The sequence below is a fragment of the Fulmarus glacialis genome, unplaced genomic scaffold (assembly GCF_000690835.1).
Source record: "Fulmarus glacialis isolate BGI_N327 unplaced genomic scaffold, ASM69083v1 scaffold2370, whole genome shotgun sequence".
NCBI classification, from domain to species: Eukaryota; Metazoa; Chordata; class Aves; order Procellariiformes; family Procellariidae; genus Fulmarus; species Fulmarus glacialis.
The window spans coordinates 5,990-25,287 of NW_009185663.1; the positions used below are offsets into that span (position 1 = coordinate 5,990).

At 35.6% G+C, this 19,298-nt stretch overlaps 1 protein-coding gene across 1 annotated transcript in view; it reads left to right on the forward strand.

The window, feature by feature from the left end:
* The first annotated feature begins 5,426 nt into the window (after nt 1-5,426).
* The window catches only part of RBM26 (RNA binding motif protein 26), a 43,286-nt gene continuing 29,414 nt past the window's right edge, over nt 5,427-19,298 (forward strand). The window contains exons 1-11 of the mRNA XM_009572659.1: nt 5,427-5,473; nt 6,873-6,991; nt 7,523-7,659; nt 8,542-8,630; nt 9,236-9,447; nt 11,283-11,543; nt 14,112-14,351; nt 15,791-15,931; nt 16,312-16,452; nt 17,465-17,576; nt 18,378-18,537. Of these exons, the coding sequence (XP_009570954.1) occupies nt 5,427-5,473; nt 6,873-6,991; nt 7,523-7,659; nt 8,542-8,630; nt 9,236-9,447; nt 11,283-11,543; nt 14,112-14,351; nt 15,791-15,931; nt 16,312-16,452; nt 17,465-17,576; nt 18,378-18,537 (1,659 nt within the window). The remainder of the gene's footprint in view (nt 5,474-6,872; nt 6,992-7,522; nt 7,660-8,541; nt 8,631-9,235; nt 9,448-11,282; nt 11,544-14,111; nt 14,352-15,790; nt 15,932-16,311; nt 16,453-17,464; nt 17,577-18,377; nt 18,538-19,298) is intronic.

Sequence of the window (19,298 nt, forward strand, 5' to 3'; positions counted from 1 at the left end):
AAGTCTCTTTTCTGTCCTCACTCCTCTCCCTTCCCCAAGCACACTTTTTCCCCTAAGTGAGTAACGGTGTTCATTTTGTGCAAACTGTCAGATTACAGTTTGACAGCTTCAGCATGGGAATTTTTCTCCCCGCCCCCCCCCCCAAGGTTATGTACCCTATAATTAAACACTACTTATGTATATCTCCCTTTGGGAATTTGCATAGATTTGCCAAACATTTTCACCAGAGGGTAGACTTCAGAATACTAGATGTTTTTTCCTCGAAAAGACGTGTAGAAAAGTGTGAATTAAGTTATATTGCCAAAAACCTTAAAAAATCAAATTCATTTTCTATGTAATGGTTGAGTTGTTGTCTAATAACTGTAAAATTTAAGCAGCAGTTTGTTTTGCCAAGCCAGTGAGATTTTTAGCAAAAGATTATCCTTTTGTTAAACAGATTTCTGTAGTGTTTACTACAGCACCATAGTACCACATCTGCACCAAATTCTGTGGATGCTACTTTTAAAAAATGACCAGAAATTATTATTTTTTTTAAGGCTCCAGTTCAAAGTGGCTACTTCGCTTATTAAGAACTGACTTAAATGATGAATTGCAGCATGAGGAACCTCATAGCACTGGAGATGTGGGTTTTTCTGAGAGGAAAACACCTGGGTTTGGATATTTCAAACCTTTCCTCAAGCTAATTAGTTAATACTTTAAAAGGCTTCAGCTTGGTGTATATGTAGTATACCAAGAATATGTATCTTTACTCATTTTGAGCTTTGTCATGTTGGAAAATGTTCAAGGAAGTCAGACTGGAGTAGAATAGGCAGAGTTAACAAGCTATTTAAATATGTGAATTTTTTGGGTATATTCTTATCAACCTCATAACTATCATTCCTGAGCCTGCTTGCCATTTTTTAATTCCTTGCATTTCTTCCTCTAAGCATTCATCAGGTGTGTGTCCCCCCCACCGCCACCCCCCTACCCCCCCCTGTTGGTGTGAGCATTGTAACAGGAGTCCTAGTGGCCTTATATTCAGTATTTACTTGGTGGAGAGTTCAGGGGCCTGTCTGGGAGACATGCCCAAAGTTGTCAGTTGGTAGTGGAATATTTAGTCCAGCAGAGGCTTTCGGATCTGCCTTCCCTTTTGATTCCTGTTACATTAAAAATACTCAAATAAACAGCATGTTTTGTCTTCCATTTTAATATGTATTTTTGTACTGATGCTTAAACACATTCATAGGCACTAATCTGGCAAAATATGTCCTCAGCGTACTGTATTCAAAGTTTGTGTTTATTCTCTCTTAAGGCCTGAGAGAGATTTACTGTATGCTTCTATTCAATATCTTTTAAAATGGTTCTTATGCCGTATTTATGTACAAAGATATTTTGCTGGTTTAGCTTATATGCCTTGTTGAATTACTTTTAGCTATTTTGGCAAAGTCTGTCTAAGTCAGTATAAGCTCTGTTGTTAATAAGGGGTTTTGTATGTACAGCTACACCAGTAACATTTTTTTGCAAACAACTTTAGTATGTATTCCACATCCACTGAATTTGTAAGTTAAGGCTGATGCCTGTAATTGCATGGTGATTATAAAAATCAAAGTGGATTCTCAGAACATATTTAGTATTTCGTATTTTAAAATATGTAAATCTGAGTATTGGAAATGGATAGATTGAGTGGTGTTTAATGAATTGCAAAGTATTCAATTAAAAAAAAAAGACTGTACAGAGAAGTGAGTCTTCTTCAGCCAAATTACTTTCCCCTTCTCAAACATTCATTATTAAAAAAAAAAAAAAAAAAAAAAATTAAGGCTTAAATTTACTCGTAACAACTTCAGCTTTTCTCTTCTGCTTTATTTTCTTTATTTGAAATGGTAATTTGCCTTTCTCTGGTGGTTAGCAGCTGGAGGTACCCAGATCATTCTCTGAAGAACACGTAGAGCTCTAGCAAGAGAATTCTTCCTCTATGCCTGTATATTAAATACTGTTTATTAAAGCAGGATTACCAGAGCAATCTTCCTTGTTTAATATAGAGCAGTAGACACTGCATATTTTCTGACTGATAGAGTACAGACTCTGCAAAAAAAGCATTACTAGAGGTAAAAAACGTTTAGCATTACTAGTTAGGATCATATATTCAGAAAGTGGGTGTAAGAAGACATGCTGTGGTGTTTAATTGTAGCAGACACTGGGATGTATTTGCTGCAGTGGAAATGAGTTCAGATTACTTGTGCCAACTGGTTTTTTATTTGTTTGTTAAATAAAACATGAAAGAAAACACTAGGAGAAATTTATGTGGTTGCTGATGCTTATTACTGCTTGTAGCACACGCCTACAAAAAGTTGAGGGGACGTAGATAAGGGACTCAAAGTTGAGAAATGTTGTTTTACATGTTTAAATGCATGTGAACATTTTTCTAGTAGCCAAATTTTAGCATAAGAATGAAGCTATGTCTAAACTTCTGTCACACTTTTAATGCACAGATTCCATTTATGCTCAGGTCTGTGATGTACTGCACCATATTCAAGTTAAGCTAAGTATTCAAACCTGTATCTAACTGAAAATGTGTATCATCCAGTGAACGCTAGAATTGAAATATAAATTTATTTTTAATTTTGAATGCAACTTAGACTATTTGAAATGTGTAGGTGGTGTTGTGATTTTTCTTATTTTTCTGAATTGTCAATTAAGGATCTTTCTCTGTTAATCTTATAATCTGCAAGAATGTAGCATGATATGTACTGTATAAGTCCTTGTGTTACACAGTATATTTTGCTGCCATCAGTATGGGTGCCTTTTTCTGTTTTCTTTGAAGTGAAAATAATAATACTCACTTAATAAAATAATGTTGACTATAAGAGCATAAAATACAAGACAGGTTTAGAAAAACTGATAAAGCTAGCTCAAAATGGGTGAAAAAAATCCATGTGGGCACAATAAAGATAGAGCAAGCATATTGCATGTTATTCACACACAAAGACTGCTATTCTATAAGAAAATACTGTCAAACTAGAGAACATAAGAACTTGTTTATCAGAAAAAGTCAAGGCCCCTATAATCCAAACGAGCAATTTTGACTAAACAAAAGGATGGAGAACTTACAGACATTTCAGAATTCAGTTTGAATGAAAAAGTAGAAAGGAATTGCTTTAAAAAAAGCAGCTCTCCCCCAAACAAAACCATTAACGATAATATCCAGAACTATAGTAGCTATAAAGACCAGAAATCTTCAGGCAGACCTCCTGTGTTCACAGTTCTGTAAAGTTTAAATTTCTTTTTTACTTCATGAGACCAGTTACTCCTCTCTTCCACCACTTCAGATTGCTAGCAATTTAATTTTAGCATCGGGGGGGGAAGACAAAGCATTTTAAAAGAGTCTGAACTGCAGTAAAAGATCAGAGTATAACCTTGTTAAATCTATCTAAAATACTAGCTACAGAAACAAGCATCGTCTTCACAATAGTGTGGAGAAAACAGATCAGTTGTTTGTGGGTTTTTTCAAGCTTTGAACAACAGATACGGAAGAGGAGACTTCTGTTTCTAGACAGTACATGAAAAAGAAAGTCAGCCTTTGGCTGAGTAAAGATCATTAGCAGTTTAATTTTAAAAAGTGAAAAGAAATCACACAAAATCATACTGTCAATTTACAAAAACATTTTCTCCATCTCACTCTACCACAAAATACATTGTATTCATTATTGCTTAATTAGGATCAATTTGAAGTAATTTGTCTGTTAGTATTTCTTAAAAAATAGTATTTGTTGAATAGCCAAAGTAAATACAGAGTTTTAGCTTGAAAGCATGTAAGTTCTTCCTGTTGTGTACAGGGGAATTTCTACACTGACATATTGAATAATAATAATAATAGAGTTCAGGAGGATTGTTTTGCATTGTTCATATGTGGTTGTATCACATACGGAGTGATAAATGCTAAGATAGTGCCACAGGAGAAAGTGATTCTGTGTTTTGGAAATTAAAAGTACCTTCATGTACATTTTTATTGAGGATATTTTCTTGAGAGTATCTTGGAGTTGGGTGGATGGATTGAAATTCTGAGGTCATTCTGGGATGGACAATATTGCTAAGATTTCAAAAATCATTATTGGGAGGGAAGGAGGGAGGAAAGCACTAATTGTTTGTTATTTTTAAACAAGGTTTTTTATTGGGGGGGCGTTGGGTTTGTTTGTTTTATTTTTTTGTTTCACCTTTTGGAGTCTAGGTGGCTTTTCAGACAAGATTTTCCATTTTCTACCCTGCTCATGAGAGAGGAGTTACTTTAAACTGAATATGAGGTTGTTATATAGTCATTACTGTAGAAGCTGGAGAATGAGAGTATGTTGCAGTAGCTAGCAGCAGTGTATTTTTACCTTATAGACTGACGTTTTTTTTCTTTTTTTCACTAAATAATTTTGAGTGCATGCGTCATCATTTCTATCAGTTGTAGCAAATTTTGAACAGTGACAGCTGACTGTATTATCAGATGAGAACCAGATTTGTGGAAATTGAAATAAAGCAATTCAGCTTGTAATGTTTTATCTGATTTTTTTGTGGAGAATAGAAAGGAGAAGAAAAGAATTGAGGATTATCATGTGAAAAATGTCCCCTCCCCCCAAAATTGTTTTCCTGTTATGACTGTAGATAGATAATATGAAAATAGCACACTAATTTTCTGAGGCATGATTCAGCTTGAAACTGGGAGAGGACTGAAAATCTTCTGTAGTGACATTGAAGTTACATTAAGGAACAGGGGGAAAAAAAATTTTTGCAAATTCAAGTGTTGAGAAGTTACAAAATGCTGGTGTTCAGGCCTCCTGGGGGCTGTACTGGACGAGAACCCCCACTGCAGCCTATGACGAATATTCTCTTCAACATCGGGCTTTCAGATAATCTGCTTGGATGATGCACTCAGGTGCTAGAAGCATAAAAGAGACCGTGCAGTCCTACCACTCTTGCTGTAGGAGGTTAGTTATGTGCCTGCTTCCAAGATGACTTGGTGTTTGGACAGCATTTTCTTCTGGATGAAGAATTGTTGAATCTGCACAAGAGCAAACCAGATGTGATAGTTGAAGGAAAACATTTCTGAAGAATTTTTAATTGCTGTGCAGTCTGTTTTTCGATTAACAGTATATATTTGCATTTTGTCAGTTTAGTGTGTGCAGGTTCTTCTAGAATGTAGATTGATTGTGAATTCCCATTGCCTGTATCTATGAATAATGCAGACTAATACAGAATATTGTGGTATGTCCCCTAGCAGCTCAAGTTGCTTTTACAGCATGAAATTCTGCTATTGCCTGCTTTCTAGAGGATGCTGAGTTATGTTTGAAGCTTTGACCTTTAACTTCAGAGCACTCTGTGCTGGGCCCAGGCTATCCAGAGGATCTCCTGAGGATGGATGCCAAGAGAATTGCTTCCTTTGCTTAGTGGATATGTTTGCACGGAGGATGTTGCTTGCAGTGCAGGAGATAGCTTCTTTGGAGAGAGGAATTAGGTAGCGTGATATGGTGAAGGATTTGGTTTCTTCTGCCCAGTGTCTAAAATACATGTCATTTAAGTGATCAACATTCAGATTTATAATTAAGCTTCAGCATTGAAATGTCACTTGTTTTAATGTGGAAGAGATTGGGAACTGCAGTTTTATTCCATCATTGTCACTAGTGGACCTCTGTGCTGGAACAGTATTTGTGTGATATTCATATTCAGTGCAACTGCCTGACAGCAGTTTAATTTTACTTCTCAGTTATTTTTGCTAGAGTTAGGATGCATCAGTGCAATTTTTTTCCTCTTGTAGTTCTTTAAAGCACCGGTATTAACTTTGATCACCACCCAAACAAGCTAGCTGTCTGTATCACATGACTAGTATGCATGTGTGAAATCCTGCCTGGTTTTGTGGGGTCTGAGGTCTTCCTTTGGTTTGTGCTAAATAATGGGATTAAATGGTTTAAGAAAATGCTACTGTTCTACCTGATAAACCAGTGTCTGACCATTTCATTAGTATCTGGTTTTGAATTACGAAGCGTGAAATGGTTTTCTGCAGTATTCTCGCTTGCTTTAGCAGGTTTTACTCTATAACACCACTACAAAGTTCATTGTAGATTACTATTAGTGAAATATTATAATAAAATTATATCAGTTAAATTAAATAATGTTCTACTTATTGTGGATTTTTCTAAGTTCTTTGTGAACGTGCACGAGACCATCAGCTTCTACACTGAAGTGCTCCATACTTAATTTTAGATTGAATTTAGATGTCTAAAACGGATAATGATTCCCTAAATTTCACTTCATTGTCTGTATAGCTCTTACAGAGATACTGTATAAACAGTTTTTCCTCAGGCTTTTGAAATTAAGATTTTTCAGATAATCTGCTTTCTATGGTGTTCTTATGTAGGTAGTAATAAGATTCTTTAAAAACATATTTAAGAGAGTGTCTCTGAGAGTCTCAATTTTTTTTATGGCATAGATCACTTCTGCTGTATCACTGTATTCATTTGTAATTAGTAGACTGACTTTTCCCCGTTAACAGTCACTTAGTATTACATTCAGAATTACTGATTCCATCATCAGGAAATTGTGGAAGTATTTGTTGTATTTGTAATTGTTTTTAAGACTATTAGGCAGTTGGAGCTGTTTCATTCTAAATAGTTCGTTCTTGTTTGCTGTGAGGTGGTCTGTGGAATATTGTTTGGAAATATTTTAGGCAATTGCTTCTCTGGAAAAGAGGTCTTACATATCTGGACTCTGTCTTTAAAAATACCTCTGAGTGTTTTTCAATTACTTTGGTAGGAAAGGTTTTGGTCCTCTATATGTATTGGTCATACCAGTTTCAGACATTAACTTTGTAATTTAATTGCTTCTGTTTTTTTTTATTTTAATTAATCTATTTGCAGATGTGATGCAGATCCATCTGCCCTAGCTAAATATGTTCTGGCTTTGGTAAAGAAGGATAAAAGCGAAAAGGAACTGAAGGCATTGTGTGTTGATCAGCTGGATGTATTTCTTCAGAAAGGTATGGTCTTTGTCATAACAATGAAGCTTGAGAGAAAAGTCTGTCTTGTTCAATTCATTCAAACAATCTTTTACCATAGAATCATGTGTTTATCTCTTTATTAGCTTTGTTACTTTGAAGTATGTAACTCAATTTTCATTAACTAATTTGTTTTAAAAAACAGGTGTATAGCACAATATGCATATATTAGGTATATGTTTTGTGTCTGTTGGTATTCCTGGAAGAAGATTAAGGATGTTAAGAGTTATTGCCAGAATAGAAGCATATATTCCAGATGTTTTATTAAGAGACATTAAATAATTCAATGATCAAAAACCTTTATGAAACATTGTCATCATTGACATGTTTCTTTACTCTGTAAATGTCCTTTTAAAATATAAAATTAGCAGCAGAGTATGGAAAAATAATACTCTTCATTGTTTTAACTTTTTGGTGAATGTTGATTTTTTTTTTTTTTTTTTCAAAATTTATTTAAAGCAAATGTTAATTGAAGTTTTGAATAATGGATGTTTGTATACTCTTTATTTTTAGAAACTCAGATATTTGTGGAAAAACTATTTGATGCTGTGAATACAAAAAGCTATCTACCTCCACCAGAACAGCCATCGTCAGGAAGCCTGAAAGTAGAATTTTTTCAGCACCAAGAAAAAGAGACAAAAAAAGAAGAGGTAGGCATTGATTTTATTTAAAATTTATGTCTTTTTTCCTCATTCCTGTAGTTTGCTTGTGTGGTTCAACTTCATCGTGTTTATTTGTTTATTAATGATAGTTCCCAAACTTATACTACAGCATTAAAATATGTCAGAAGATTTGTGCCTAGCTGAGTACTGGTGCACAATTTTTTTAAACATAAGTGGGTGCTTCAAAGGTAAACCAAAGTGGTTCTGACTAGGCAAATGTAAATAAAGTTATTGAGTAGTGTAGAGGTTGCAGTACAACCTACGTTAGTTCTTTGCTCAGGATTGCTGTTGTAGTTATGCTGCCCTTTAATTCGGCATAAATCCAGGCTGCTCTTCCAAATGGCAGTCCTCATTGCTCCAGCTGCTTGATCCAGATAACATCCTTATTCTGACATAAGTGTTTATGTTGTTCTTTGAGCCAGAAGAGTAAGTTTGTCCTTTTCAACAGCAGCCTAGGTTTGGCTGCATGAGAGCGTTTAACCATGACCTGAACCAGCTAACCTGCTGGTGAAGAAAAGACTTTACTGTGTCAATCATTGAATATTGATGTCTTCCCAGATCTGTCACTGCACCTTAGTTTGGGTTTTTGTCCACCTGTAGCAAAAGCAGATAAATTTTCAGTGCAGCACAGTAAGGATTGCTTATTCTGCTTTATTTTCTCCCAACCTGTGCTTTCAATATTCCTAGAAATAGAAATCTAATACATTTTGAAGATTCTCTAATTGCATTAGATGCAAAAATGTTGTTGCAGTTCAATGTTACTGCTGGCTTTGCTCAGCATTTTGAGTTTTTTTGGATTTATTTGATTGTGCAGAAGTCTTCATGATAGTGTACTCATGTTTTGATCTAATGTATATACTTTAAATTCAGATAGTTAAAGAGGAAGAGCGAGAGAAAAAGTTTTCTAGAAGATTAAATCACAGCCCTCCTCAGTCAAGTTCTCGCTACAGAGATACCAGGTAATAAATTTTGCTGAACCTCTTGTATATCAGTAATTAGGTGGATTTGGATTTTTATGGTGTTACTGAATTAAATATTTTCTTTCTGTATGGTCACCTAATAAGCCTAACAATAAGACTTTTATTGCTTTTATGCATATGTAGTTGAATGGCAAGTATATAAGTGACAGTGTAAACTGTCTCTGAGTTGTGCACAACTATCACATTTGAGTTTTATGATTCACTTTTATGTTGGATTTGTGGTTTATATTACAACAATTACTCTGCTCAATATTGAGATTGACTTGCGATAATTTTAATTTAGAAGCCTTCCCTTCAGTAACTGTTACCTTTTTGGTGTTTCCAGCTTGGGGAAGGTGCAGTATTGGGCAGAAACAGAATTCTACATACATGTTTAAATCTTATGGATGGTAAAAGTAAAATGCATAAACCAAATACAAGAATTTTAAAAGTCTTCTGAGAAGGAAGGAAGGGCCATAGTTAAATTCCATTTGTAGCTTTTCTCTAATTTTCTATTGCCATTTCTTGAGGTTTTTAATGGTAGTTAAGGTTTTAAATTATGGCCTCATAATTTTTGGAATTAACCTAAAAAATTACGTGTTCAGAAGCCGTGATGAAAGGAAAAAAGATGAACGTTCTCGGAAGAGGGATTATGACCGAAATCCTCCCAGAAGAGATTCCTATAGGGATCGATATAACAGAAGAAGAGGGAGGAGTCGGAGCTACAGCAGGAGTCGAAGTAGAAGTTGGAGCAAAGAGCGATTGCGGGACCGGGATCGAGACCGGAGCAGAAGCCGGAGCAGAACACGAAGCAGAGGTACCAACAGTTGGTCTCTAAAATACGGTGAATGTTGCCTACAAAATTTAGAAACTAAACTTAAACACTATGTTCAAGATGTACGAAAATTTCCTCTGTTGTTCTTGTTTCTTTTTCAAATTTAGCTTGGTTTTCTGTGGAAATAAGGCTTATATGATCATGTTTTCAGTGCTTGTGTTCCCCTTTCCCTCCGTTCTTCTCTAATACCTTTGACTGTGTTGGCCACTTTTAAGCCATGTTGTAAGCAAGGCAGAAAAATCTGAGTTAATTGCATTTCATTAAGTTTTAGGAAACTCAGAATCTGATTTGGGAAGATACAGAAATTAATACCCTTCTGTGGAGGTAGAACTGGCAGAAATCACCTGTTTGACAGCAAATGACTTGTCAAGCAGAACAGTACAGCTCTGTTCTTTTTGTCTTGTCCCCTCCTTGGTGTCATAGGGAGGGGCTGAAATTATTACAGTAAATATTTACATTTGCACACATATCTGTAGGACTTAAAGCTTCAGTACAGTAGTTTTTCAAATTAAACTTCTTTAAAAACAAAGCTGTTTATTCAGCTGAAAAGAATGCTTTTTCCCCCGATACTGTTACTGATAAATTGGAAAAGAGCATTGAGAGTCACTTTATATCTTTATTCTGTCTTAAACAATGTAGAGTTAAAAATAGTCAGGTTTTATGTGTCCTGTGTATTATTCTTCTTTCTGTAGAATGGGCCTTGGTAACTGAGCCTTAAAAGTAGGAATGCAGAGTTCCTCAAAATATGCAAGCAACTTACGAATGAGCGAGTTAAATAGCATGCAGAAGTTTAACTATAAGATTACAATGTGATTAAATCTTAATTTAAGGATTATTTTTCATAAACTGCAATGGTAATATCTTACAGACAATATCTTATAGTGAAAGCTTTGTTTCTTGTTCTAAGCACATTAAGAAAAGCCTGTTTTATCCATGCTTATCTGCCATCTTTAAGACATTTTTATTAATGTTCTTTTAATGTGGGGTTATCTGAGCCTACCATCTTACTTCATGACAGAGCTCTTCTGTCTTAATCTGGATACTAGTGTTTATTTGATAGTAATACTAGAAAATTAAGAGAATAGCTTGTATGGGTTCGGAATGAAAGGTCATGTTACTGCTGTACCTGTCCAGGAGTGTTCCACCCCTGTTAAGAACTATTATTTCTCCAGCCATGACAAAGCTTTGCATGCGATAAATATGTGCATTTGAATGCATGTAAAATAAAGATAAACAACACAAAGATACAACAATAACAGGGTCTTGAAACATTAAAGTTGTGTAACTTTTATAGTGTTTTCAAGTGGTGGTTATCTTTTTCTTGCCCATTGCTTCCCATTATTCAGAATAACTTTCCATCTGAAGTTCTTAGAATATATGCATCACTACAGAAGATGTACTCTGCTTGAAGTTAAATAGGGTTTCTGCTTTACTTTGGGTATAGCTGTTATTAAAATACCCCAGTGGCTGACTATGTACTTTTAAGATTATGATTTTTCTGATTAAACCTGTGGAATGTAGAATCATGGAATAGTTGAGGTTGGAAGAGACCTCTGAAGGTCGTGTAATCCAACACTCGTTCTCAAAGCAGATAAACTGGAGCAGGTTGCTCAGGACCCTATCCAGTTGGGCTATAAATCACGCCGAGGGTGGAGACTCTACAGGCACTCTGGGCAACCTGTAGAACATATAAATTATCATTTCTATATTTTGAGTTGAACTGATGTGGAAGAAAGATACTTAAACAGGTTAGTGGCTGCTTCTGGTGAAAATGTGCAGAAGGAATCATCCAATATAACTTTTTTTTTTTAATACAGAAAGGGATTTGGGAAAGCCAAAATACGATATGGATAGAACAGATCCATTAGAGAACAATTATACTCCGGTTTCTTCTGTGACAAATATTTCATCCGGCCACTACCCTGTCCCTACACTGAGCAGCACTATTACTGTTATTGCTCCTGCTCATCATGGAAATAACACTACTGAAAGCTGGTCAGAGTTCCATGAAGAGCAGCTGGACCACAACTCCTATGGAAGACCTCCGCTGCCGAAGAAACGTTGTAGAGATTATGATGGTAAGTCTGTATTTTTTTCGTTGCTTCCTGCAGCTGTGATTGGCCCCTTTCTGAAAAGATTGAGGTAATTTTCCTTTCTTTTCCGGATCTCCTCTAATACTGTGTTTTTTCTATTACACAATTCTTGAATGCAAATTTTATCCCACTTTTTATTAACTTAGCTTTTAGACAGCTTGCTTTATTAGTGTTTGTATAGTTTTTTTAGTTATTAGAATTATTTTATATAGATGAAAAATAGTATGTTTATATAAAAAAGTTATTAAAAAAATCCACTTTTACCCAGGTTTTCTGTCTTATGTCATGTTCAAGCCAAATACTGTATTTGATAATTTTGACCATGATTAGCATCTTACTGACCTCGTCTTTTTTTTTATTCCATTCTATCTAAGAGATTAATTTTTAACTAGAAAGGTCTAGAGCTGCAACTTCCCAGGCTCATGTTAACCCTTTTTTTCCATGTGGGTCTTTCTTAAAAATGGGTGGCTTTTTGTGCTTATCTGTGTCTTAAGCTATCATTTTGCATGTCTTGTGCCAAAATCCACACAAGAGGCTGCTGCAGTTGGCAGTGACTTAGCTAAATTCAGCCAGTCAACCTGTTAGCTCAGAAGAGTTTAAATTTCCCCCTAAAGTTTTTTCTGAGGGTTTTTTTTTTCCTGTTGTATACGAGTTTAAGATCTAAGCCAGTTTACATTCAGAACTCTGATCAGAATAGAATTTATTTTTAAGTAAAGAAAGTGGGAGGCTGAGCTCTCAAGTGTTGGCAGAGAAGTGCTCGTGAAGAATAGCTTTGCCAGTATACGTCACAGCAATACTGTGGAGCAACTACAGTTGTGAAAGTGTAGTTTTGTTTTGAAGTTTACTTCTAATGCAAGCTGAGCTGCAGAACGTTGTGTCATGGTCTCCCAGCTCTACAGTTTTTTTTAGAAAGGAACAAAACATGTAGGCCAGTAACTTTTGAAGTAACGTCTGCAGGCATGACACTGGGACTTTGTACCTTTAACAGTCTGTCTGCTGTAGCAGCTTATTATTTCCAGTTTCTGAGTATGAAGCAAATGTGATGTGTTGGAAAACCGTGATATCGTTGTCCTCAAATTTTTACTTTTTTTTTGTTTTCCCTATGTTTCTGACTGTTACTAAAATCTCTTGGTAGATGTCTCTTCCATTTGCTTTTCTTATGGCTGTTTGTGTCTTCAAAATTTATAAGCTCATCTCTCTCTTCAGTGGCTAGCTGGTTTCAACATACTGCTCTTCCTATCTGCACTTTCATATTTTCTACTTGACCCTCTGCAGAACTTCTATTTTTCCTTAACGTTTCTGTATGTTCTGTAACTCTTCCTGGTAATACAGATGAGGTAATACAGACTGCTTTTCAGCATCATGTTTTGAGGAAGTGGTCACTCAGCTTTCTTCCTATTTTATCGGAAGGTGTTGTGAACTTTTCCCCCATATTGCATTATATTGTATCGTTTTTTTTGTGGGGACTGTTGCTAAACAGATTATTATAGAATAGAATTGTTTGGATTGGAAGGGACCTTTAAAGGTCATCTAATCCAACCCTCCTGCTGTGGGCAGGAACATCTTCAACTAGATCAGGTTGCTCAGAGCCCCAACCAACCTGACCTTGAATGTTTCCAGGGATGGGGCATCTACCACCTCTCTGGGCAACCTGTGCCAGTGTTTCACCACCCTCATTGTAAAAAATTTCTTCCTTATATCTTGTCTGAATCTACCCTCCTTTAGTTTAAAACCATTTTCCCTTGTCCTGTCCCTAGAGGCCCTGCTAAAAAGTCTGTCCCCATCTTTCTTATAAGCCACCTTTAAGTACTGAAAGGCTGCAATAAGGTCTCCCCGAAGCCTTCTCTTCTCCAGGCTGAACAACCCCAACTCTCTCAGCCTTTCTTCATAAGGAGAGGCGTTCCATCTTCCTGATCGTTTTTGTGGCCCTCCTTTGGACCTGCTCCAATGTTTTACTTGCATGTAAAAGAAAAGAAATAAATGTATATTCATTTTTATTTATATGTATGTATATATGCACATATACAATACATATATATGTAAACAAAAAAAAATTTTGCTCTTACATAATCACATTAAACTATGGCAAAATATTCTAATTCTTCCTGAAATAATTGCAAAAGAGAAAAAAGAATTGGAGTCAATTTTCTCATGTTGGAATTTTAGAATATTAACTTCTAACTTTAATAGGGGGTTCTCAGTCCCAGAGTCTGCACTTTTTACTTAGAAACACTGTGGTTTTGTTAATGTGATGACACCTAGATTTCATTCTTTGCTTTCACAGTTTGTTACAATTCAGTGCAGAATTAATTCTTCAAGAAAAATCTAACTCCTGTATTTATTCTGCTAGAATGTTGCTGGAATCTTCCTGTGTGCTGACTGTTAAAATAAAGTTAAACGGCCAATTCAATTTTCTAATATAAATTTCTGCTGGTATGTGAAGCTCTTAATTTACGAACTGTTGCATTACACATAGAACATCTCATATCTATTCTTCATCAAACTACAGCTACTGAATACTAACAACAATTCTTTTTGGTTTTGATGTTTCAGAAAAGGGTTTCTGTATGAGAGGAGACATGTGCCCTTTTGATCATGGAAGCGATCCAGTAGTGGTAGAAGATGTGAATCTTCCTGGCATTCTGCCTTTTCCAGCACAACCCCCTGTTGTCGAAGGACCACCTCCTCCTGGACTTCCTCCCCCTCCACCAATTCTGAGTCCTCCTCCTGTTAACCTTAGACCTCCAGTGCCACCACCAGGCCCCTTACCACCTAGCCTTCCACCTGTAACAGGTAATTAAAGAAGATTAAAACCCATTTTTTTTTAGTAGAAAAGCCTGAATGTTACTTGGGTTGTATGCAGTGCAAAAAGCTGTTTTAAGAATGCCAACTATATTTTAGAAAGCTGTACTGTGCTCTACTATGGCATAGCTTACCCCAAAATTATTCTTTTTTATAGTATTTGTTGCATAGTTGATGTAAAATTTGCGTGTTAAATGTGAATCTTGAATATGGAATAATATTTTAATTGTGTTTAAGCAAAGGCATGGCAAAACTCAATTCCTTGAGTTTTATAGGAGAAGTCTGAAACTGACTACTGTTAGAGAAGAAGGGAAAATCCTGGAAACAACAGATACTTGGCATTTCAGTTGTAATACTAAAATTAAAGAGAATTCATGACCATATCAAATTTACACCTGAAAATGTCATTTGCGATTAATTTTGAAACTAAACTTGTAACTTAGAAAGAAAATTCTCCAGCTTGTTTATTCTTTCATTGGAAAGTTCTTTGGCTCAAGTACTAAAAATTACATGAAGACTTGTGTGCCTGGCTGTCATTTATAAAATAGCAGTTTAGTATTCAGTTCCCCTGTGTGGTTTAAAACCTGTTACATTAGTTTTATGTGATAATTGCTTTCTCTCTTTTTTATTAACTTAGATGTCCCACTTGGTAAAATTATTCAAGAAAATTGATATTTGATATTGCTTGAAAGTTTCTTAAACTGTTTTCATTTCCGATTGATAGTGTATTTAAGTAAGAACTGAATTTATTTATTTCACTTAGTATAGAGAGTAACTGTATTGCTGGGGTGATCAGTTCTGCCTCATACGCTATTTCCAGATCTGTGTGGAAAGTCCAAATATGTGACTATGTATCTTTTTCCAAAACCTGCTTTTGCCAATGATTAAATTGAAGGTCAGGCTTAACTGCTGCACTTTGAAAGTGTCATGTTACTGGTTGTAAAAAAAAAAAGTCCAAACCAAACAAAAAAAACCCTCAGTTTTAAGAAGGTTCCCTTTGACTTTCTACCAGAGTGGTAGGTATCTTGGGTGTTTGGAAAAATAATTTCAATCAAGTTAGTTATTGTCATCATAGAATATTTTTGTTATACATTATTAAAAAACAGAATTTGTTTCTCTGAGGGTTTTTTTTAATAGTTTTAAAGATCTTCTGTTGGTGAAGATAATTACTGGCTTAGCAGTTAAATTTCGCTTATAGAAAGAAGGTGTTTGGAGAATTGTTAAACTATTCAAATACTTTTCTCTGTAATCTAAGTTCTTAGTCATTAGCTGGTGAGGATGGTTTCATATGAATGGTACAGCATCGTGTCTGTGTACATGCCCTCTCACCCCTTTTTTTTTAAATTTGAGATCAATTTCCTTATGAGTTGTGTGTAATGTAAGTCTAGTGGATAATAAATGAATGCAGTGTTTTGCTTTGTTTTTGACAGGACCACCCCCTCCACTTCCCCCATTGCAGCCTGCTGGCATGGATGCTCCCCCAAACTCAGCAACTAGCTCGGTTCCTACTGTTGTTACAACGGGTATTCATCACCAGCCGCCTCCTGCTCCACCCTCTCTTTTTACAGCAGGTGTAGTACTGAGGCTTTGCCCACAAGGTTTGCTAAATAGAATAACATTGATTCATATTATACTGTATTTCTTAGACATTATAATTTCATAGTTTGGGAGAATAAGTTTGTATCGTTTAGACTGTGACAGTAACTTAACACTTTTTTTTCTAACTCAGTTCAGGACAGAAGTAAAAGTTGCGTGTAAAATGTGAATCTTGACTATGGAATAATATTTTCACTGTGTTTAAGCAGAAGACTTGGCATGGCAGTTTTTTAGGATAGTTGTTATACAACTCTTCCATTGTAACTATATCTTGTAATTAAATGAAATACTGTATTTGAAACCTTAGGGGTTTTAACTGCAATATATTTTAATTAGACAATTTCTTTGTTACCAGAAACGTACGACACAGATGGCTATAATCCAGAAGCTCCAAGTATAACAAATACTTCAAGACCTATGTATAGACATAGAGTGCATGCCCAAAGACCAAATTTGATAGGACTCACATCAGGTGATATGGATCTACCACCCAGAGGTATGCTCTCAAAGCTGTACTTATTTAGTTTAGCTGGTTTTCTTACATTAATGCAGATTGAGGCAGTTTTCAGAGAATGGAATACTGGAAAACACTGTGGTTTTTTAAATCTTCTGGAATTAAGAGAAGTCCAATTGCACAGGGAATTATGCTCATAGTTGCTTTGTGTGTGCATTTTTACAGGTAAAATGAAATCTCTTGCTAGAGTATTGCACGGATTACACTTGGCTGTAATAACTAGTCATTTTGTACATCTTTTATACAGAAAAATGTTAATATTTCTGTAGCAGACTTTTAGGATGATTTTTGCTGTGGAGAGGAGGTAATCAGTTTTATCTGGTAGCAGACAGTTACACATGAGTAATCTTGACCTCATAGTTCCTGTGGCCCTCAGAAAAAGCAGCAGCATACAAAATGAGAAAGGAAGAGGGATAAAACCAATTTTTTTAATGTGGGTTTGTTTACATTTGTATCTATTTGCGTTTAATCTTACTGTGTTTCTGTTGCTGTATTTTCAGTGAGGAGTCCCCCAATATGATTCTTCTTCTTCAGCAAGAGCTACTCCTCTCCCACCCCATCCCTAAATCTTGCTCCTAGGTGTTAGTGCTCTGGAGTACTGTATACTTCCTATCACGAGCATTTTTGTGTGTGCCATCTAATAGTAGAACAGACGTGTTAGCAGAAATGGTGTGAGCCTCAGAGTATTGTATGGGACATTGTGAATCAGCGAGTGCAGTCACCTTGTGGCAGACGCCTTCTGTCACACCTCGTTTTCCTTATGTATGATGTTACTGTGACAAAATGAAAGCTATTAGCTATTTTGACCTGTCACGGCATCTGTTTATAGTTAAGAAGAAAAGTCTGTGACCAAGGTTTGATCCAGTTTGAACAAGGAGCGTAGTCATTTCAAAATAAATAGTTGTGCTTTTCAATGCAAATTCAGAATATCTTTTTACAATCAAATACACAGAAAATAAACAAAAAATTGTAAAATCTTTTCGTCTGTTTACAGAAAAACCTCCTAATAAAAGTAGTATGAGAATAGTGGTAGATGCTGAATCCAGGAAAAGAACAATTGGTGCAGGGGATGGTGGAGTTCCTACAAAGAAGACTTGGTTTGACAAGTGAGTGCTCATTAACACAAGGTTGGCTTAATAGTTGGAATTCCGTGGAGCTCTTTTCTGTAATCTGAAACATATATAAATCTGTATAAATTGCAAGCAAGTAAAACTGTGGATAAGCTGACTGTACTGAAATAAATCACACTATAGAGTTATCTGTATTTGACCATCTCCTCTCAAAGGCAGTATAGAGATAGCTGAAGTTGCTTTGGATGATACCAAGATCTACTCCCTGAAAAAATGATCTAAGAGAAGCTGCAGTGTGATGGTTGTTAGGGATGAGTGATTTTAGTTTTGAAATGTGAATTGTATTATTGCTATTTTGGATTGAGTTGCCAGGTATGTTACTGACAGAAAATATAGGGTGCAGTGCTTAGTGTCCAGATATAGCTGGGGTGACAAAAGGTTGGAAGGGATTTTAAGAGATTAGCGCAACTGAGGAGAGCCTTGAAGTAATAGTTATTTGAAACGTTAGCGGGGAGATCCATGGAATAGCTGAGAAATAGTTTTTGGAGAGAAGCAGTGTGAAAGTCAGGACTCACTGACACAGGCAAATTATTGTGAATTATCTCACAGATTTATGCGCTGGGGTATGCTGAGAGTATCGGTGGGGAAAACTGCAGGTATATGGGCCTGTGTGCTGTACTCTTCTACACTTCTCTAAAATTACTTTTTTTTTTTTTTTTTTTTTTAAGTCTGCAGATCTTTGTCTCATACACACATGCTCCTATGCAAGCATATACAATTTAACATTGTGTTTACTAGCTTGCTATGGATTTCTGGCTTGATTTTTATTTGTTGCAGGCAAAATTTTAACAGAACAAATAGTCCAGGTTTCCAGAAGAAGGTGCAGTTTGGAAATGAAAATACAAAACTTGAATTGAGGAAAGTTCCCCCAGAACTTAACAATATCAGCAAACTTAATGAGCACTTCAGTAAGTTTGGAAACTTAGTCAACTTGCAGGTAAGGGTCAACAAAAGAAGGCAGTATGTTTTGACTTAATGATAGATGTAATTGCTAAAAGGAGAATGCCAATTTTTTGTTAACTGGTTCCCTGAAAGTGTTCTCATTATTTTCCTAACTTGTTTCTTAAACATGATCTCATTGTTTTTAATGGAATTGTCATTGAAGAAGCAGAAATTAAATGTTCTAGTCGTCTTCTAGATTTTGAACAAATGTTTTCCTCGCAGATAAGACTTTTAAGATACATTGTTTAAAATGTTGTAAATTGATTGGAAGTGTTTTTCCTTCACCCCTTTTCTCAAGTTTGTGTCTGATACCATAAACTCTGTATTTTTTGGCATAAATCGTAGATACAGAAAACCTGTATTTCTCATCCAGAAAGGAGTCCCTGTGATATAATTGTTTTCTAGTCCCATAGTAGTGGTGGTTTATCCCTTATAATTACTTCGTAGTGTATCTGAGTGACCCATGTTTATAAACAGAAATAAGCAAACAATTGGAGAAAGATACAAAAGAAATGCAAAGAACTAAGGCCTAACTTAGGCTGATGTTACATATTGGAGTCTGTATGTGTAATGTTAGTATTTCATGTGCAGTCTCTAAGCTACTCAGTCTGATCTTTCATCATGTTTCATTATCAACAAGCTTCAGATGCTAGCTAATGTTTTCATGTACGCTTTCTTGTTTGCACTGAGAGGTTGAACGAAGAAGTGTAATAGAATATTTTTGTGTGTACTGATATAGTACAGAATAAACCTCCC